This window comes from Poecilia reticulata, linkage group LG2, assembly GCF_000633615.1.
Source record: "Poecilia reticulata strain Guanapo linkage group LG2, Guppy_female_1.0+MT, whole genome shotgun sequence".
NCBI classification, from domain to species: Eukaryota; Metazoa; Chordata; class Actinopteri; order Cyprinodontiformes; family Poeciliidae; genus Poecilia; species Poecilia reticulata.
Window position 1 is genome coordinate 31,579,396 of NC_024332.1, and position 5,205 is coordinate 31,584,600.

General features: G+C 37.3%; 1 protein-coding gene across 3 annotated transcripts in view; it reads right to left on the reverse strand.

Annotated features, from left to right (window-relative positions):
- Positions 1-955, reverse strand: part of zmp:0000001200 (dedicator of cytokinesis protein 9) — a 79,011-nt gene extending 78,056 nt beyond the window's left edge. For 2 of the 3 annotated variants that reach the window (XM_008398586.2, XM_008398593.2), the window contains exon 1: positions 620-955. In XM_008398586.2, the coding sequence (XP_008396808.1) occupies positions 620-736 (117 nt within the window). In that variant the 5' untranslated portion in view covers positions 737-955. The remainder of the gene's footprint in view (positions 1-619) is intronic. The other variant, XM_008398581.2, reaches the window with a different exon arrangement.
- Positions 956-5,205: the final 4,250 nt, after the last annotated feature.

Here is a 5,205-nt window from a genome sequence, read left to right on the forward strand (position 1 = left end):
TATATATAAAATTTTTTTATATAATTGATCAAAAATGCTTTCATATTTTATATGAAAACACGATACACGATTCGTGTAAATATGTATTTATTTGTGCTATTCTTTTACGTCATACATGCATACATAATTATTTAATGTCTTATTTATCTAATGACTTGTGGCACCTTTGGACTTCCACACACTACACTCCAGCTGGTGCACGAAAGTGAAGTTTTCCAACACCCACATTGTGCTTTAAATGTTCTTCATGAATTGAGTAGGAGCTGGATTTTTTTTTCGCCAGTACAGTGAGTCATGAAAGCTTTTTCTTTCTTTTTTTTCTTTTTTCTTTTTTTTTGGATGTATTCTTGAAATCTCTTTCTCTGGCATAGCAATCATCACTCATCCGCTCCAAAACAAGCTCTGCGGCTCTCTGGTGTATACATGTCAGGGTCATTTACTCATTGTAAGACCTATTGCATTTTTCCATGACAGCCCGCTCTCCCACCCAGCTGATCGCCCAGCCATTTCTTCAGCTGAGTTTGTGCGTAAAAGACAAATTCGCAGTTTTCCAATCCACACTGGCACCACAAGAGAAGAGGGGGGGGGGGAGGTGGAGGGGATTAAGGTGTGTACTTACGACCAACACAGACGTTCTCACCACCTCGGAGACACTTTGCCTGAGTTCAGCAGCGGTGCCTGGTTTACTCAGACCTCGTGTAAATTTCCTGGTCTCCGGGTGCGCTGGGGTGGCCATCCTTACGCACCGTCTCGCATCAGCGACCCATCCAATCCAGGCGTAACGATCATCGACGTTCAGAGGAAATCCATCCTCGGTTTGTCCGGGTCGATCCCCCCCAACTACAAGCGCGCACCACGAGTTTGAAGTTGGCTCATGTTGATGTGGAGTTCCCGCCCACTGATTCAGCTTTCCTCAAAACAAACCCCCTCAAGTTTTCCTACAGGTCAGCTCTGCCTTCCGCTGGAGCAGGATTTCATTGGACGTCCAGGACGTCAGAAAGGAGGATCTGCTCTTTACTCTGCAGCACCCCGCCCCTCCGGTGTAAAGGCCTTCCCACTGCTGGATGGGAACGCTGCCGTCAGTCCTGGACTTTAGACCACAGGCAGCAACAGGCGAGAGTTTGTGTATCCTGCTCAATATTTTTTTCATCACAAAAAAAGGGGGAAAATACCCAAAAGCTGTCTGCATTCTGTCATTCAGTATTTGTACTGCAGAAAAATTCCAGCGGTATTGAAAAGAATTAGGCTGACTTAAAATATCATGGAAAAGTATTAACTTTTTAAGTACCATAAACAATAAGAACTAAAATTAGGAATTATAGTGCAGTTCACTTAACAAAACAAAAATGTAGCAACTACCCAATTGGAGGCTTTGTATCAGACACTAACTTAAGTGTCGATAGCCATATTTTGCTACTGTGTTTCAAATTCTCTTTCAAAAATACTATGACTCAAAAGCAAATTAAATCAATTTAAACTCTCTAAATCAGCAATAGGCAACCTGTGGACATATTACCTCTATCTATCAAGAGCCACCATTTCTTTGGTTTCTTTTATCACTGATGTTAAGGCTCACAGCTAATTGAAACCCACAATTAATTTCCTTAGAAAATATAAAAATTGCTTAGAACAATTTTTGAAAATATGTTTTTAGCATAAATGTTATTTTGTACAAAAGGAGGTCCATGTAGTGGTGCAGTACTTGGTTGGCCCACACTAAGACAGTATCCATGTCCTGGATATGTCTGTGTAGTGGCTCTTGAACCTCTTACTCCACCTGCAGTCCACATCTTGTAAATCGCCCCTTGAATTGTTACCTGGGCTTTGCTTCACCGTCTGCTTAAAACTGCAGCAACCACTGCTGGTAGCATCTGTTTGTATTGCAATTTTCCCTGCCACCCAACTTTTCAGTAAGGCCACAGCAGTGTGTGAAAAGCCAGTTTCTACAGCAATTACATTTTATGGCTTATGAAGTATCAGCGACTGACGACTGGACAAACGTCAAGCCAGCATATCATTCGGATGTTTTTTTTAAGTAACAATGTAATATTTAAGTAGCCTGTTTAATATGTTTTATGAGGGGCCGTTTATGGCAAAAACTATGTTTTGTCTCTCACACACTAATAAAAATCTTACACACACACATAAAATACAAAAATTGCGCATACACACTATAAAATATCACACACATATATATTTTTCTCTCACGCATACACAAAATACAAAAATTGCACATATGCACGACTAAAATATCACACACATACAATTTTTCCCTCACACGCATACACAAACACAAAAATTGATCATACACACAACTAAAATATCACACATGCACAATTTTTCTCTCTTACACAAAATACTAAAATTGCGCACATACACTACTAAAATATTACACATGCAATTTTTTTTCTCACATGCATAAAAATAAGGCTAAGATTGCACATATAAACTAATAAAATATAGATTCATTTTTTTGTATGTGAGAGACTCAGTTTTGTATGTGTTAGAGACATTTTTGAAGGTGTGAGAGATATTTTTTGTGTGGGAGAGGGATTCAAGTTTTTGTATGTGTGACAGACATTTTTTTGTGTGAGAGTTGTCACGTCACGGAAGAGGCGGAGCATAATTTGGAGATCAGATCGCACATGCTTTGATACCACAGGGAAGTTAGCTTCAAGCTGGATATTGGAGCTCCATGGTGTAAGCGGCGTTTAGCTCAAGGTCATTATGAACGCTAATTTTGGCCAGCCATTCTATACCGCGTCCTCCTCAAGGGCTCGGAGGTTTACTTAGGGCTGTACTCCGGCTTTAGAGCCGAAGTCAGGGGCCTTATAACCGGCGTTAGAGCCGGAGTAAGCGGCCCTACGTGAACTTTCAAGCGCTTGATGAGGGAGCGGTATAGAATGGCTGACCGAAATTAGTGTTCATAAATCAGATTAATCTTGAGCTAAATGCCGTTTATGCCGTGGAGCTAAAATATTCAACTTGAAGCTAACTTCACTGTGGTATCAACCCATGCGCGATCTGATCTCCAAATTATGCCCCGCCTCTTCCGTGACAACTGTCACACATACAAAAACCGAGTCCCTCTCACACATACAAAAAATTGTTTCTCACATACAAAAATGTAGTCCCTCTCACACATACAAGAAACGTCTCGCATACAAAAAATGTCTCACACATACAAAACTGAGTCTCTCACAAACAAAAATAATGAGTCCATATTTTATTAGTTTATATGTGCAATCTTAGTCTTATGTATGCGTGCGAGAAAAGAAATTGTTTGCGTGTGTGATATTTTAGTAGTGTATGTGTGCAATTTTTGTATTGTGTATGCGTGTGAAAAAAATTGTATGGGTGTGAGAAAAATTGTATGCGTGTGAGAGAAAAATGGTATGCGTGTATCATATTTAGTAGTGTGTAATTTTTGTATTTTGTGTGTGAGTTTTTAGTACTGTGTGAGAGACAAAACAGTTTTTGTCCTAAACGGCACCTCATAATATTTTTGATTAAACTTCCAAAGGTTTTCTTTGTTGAGAAATTCAATTTTCAAAATTTGAATTTTGAAAATTGAAGATTATTGCTGTAGCCATAATCGTCAAAATTATTATTTAAAAAAACTTTAAAATACTTTTCTGTGTGTAATGACTATGAATTTCACTTTTTACACAAATGTCTAAAATGATTAAAGGGTCCAAGTATATTATATAGCTATTATATAGTATACAGCTCCTCCCAAGTAAAAAAAGTATGCTTTAGTATAGAAAATTTTAAGATACTTTAGCATACTTTGATTGATGTACTTAAACTGTACTACTTTGGAACAACTTTGTTGTGCTTAGTATACTTTAGTACTATTTAAATAGTATTAAATTACAACTTTTAGTATACTTTAGTATACTCAACGTACTTTTTTGGAACAACTTAAAGTTGTACTTAGTGTGCTTTAAGTATAATTTTTGATGTAGTATTCAAGAGAAATATTCAAAAAATATTCCATGTTGAGTGTACTAATTCTATCATAGAATTACATTAAAAATATACTTTTTATATATTTTTACTATACTACTAATATATTAGTAATGTATTTAGATTACACTTAATTTTTGTTTTTAATTTACTGCTATTGCTAATAAAGTACAATTTTAATTACTCATAAGTCTTTATTCATACATTACATGCATAACTATACTACAGTGCTTACATTGTTTTAGGCTACAATTACATGGAAAGATTAATTACACAAGACGCCCAAGGTAATTCAAATATTTTGTTTTATTACCAACATTTTAAAATTGTCCAATTTTACTCACAACTTTAGGAACTTTAAATAAATTATTAGTTTACACATCAAAAGTGAACACATGAACATGAAAATTTAAGTGTGACAAAACATGAAAGTGAGGATCAACGACAGAACATTCCCATTCACTGCACTTTACAGAAACCTACAAAAAAGAACAATAGAGCAATTAAACAGACAAAGCATTTGTATTTTAAATGAGACGGAAAAATGGCAAATAAAAAAATTAAACTTACAATTTTAAAGACGTTTTGTACTCGCTGTGAAAGTGACATCATCAGAACTGAGGATGATTGGGACAGGATGCCTGGGGTGGAAAAACATTTCTGGGTGTCTTCTTTGCCCGTTTATGTTAGAAGTAGAAAAAAATAGTCAGCAATGTCATAGAATCAGTGAATGTTGGCATTAACTATGAATTTGTTTAAATGTGGACTTAAGTAGACAAACTACCTTAAAATCTTTCCATCCATGATCTGAACACACTGATCCTTGCAGGGTGTTGAGGGGGCTGCTGGTGCCCATCTCCAGCAGCCATCAGATGAGAGGCAGGGTTCACCCTGGACAGATCACCAGTCCATCACAGGGCCATTAATTAGCTGAGTTCCTCTATCTTAAATCCAATGGTTGTGCCAGGAAGATAAAATCCCTCTACCAAATGCGTGTTCAATAAAAAAAATCCTAAACTAGGAAGGAGAGGTTACCAGCACATAACTTCCATCAGGCATCTTCAGCATGCCTGTCCCTATCTGCATCCTTGTCAATGTCCATGATGAGTTCCTCACTTACCAGGAAGACAAAATCCTAAACTAGGAAGGAGAGGTTACCAGCACATCACTTCCATCAGGCATCTTCAGCATGCCTGTCCCTATCTGCATCCTTGTCAATGTCCATGATGAGTTCCT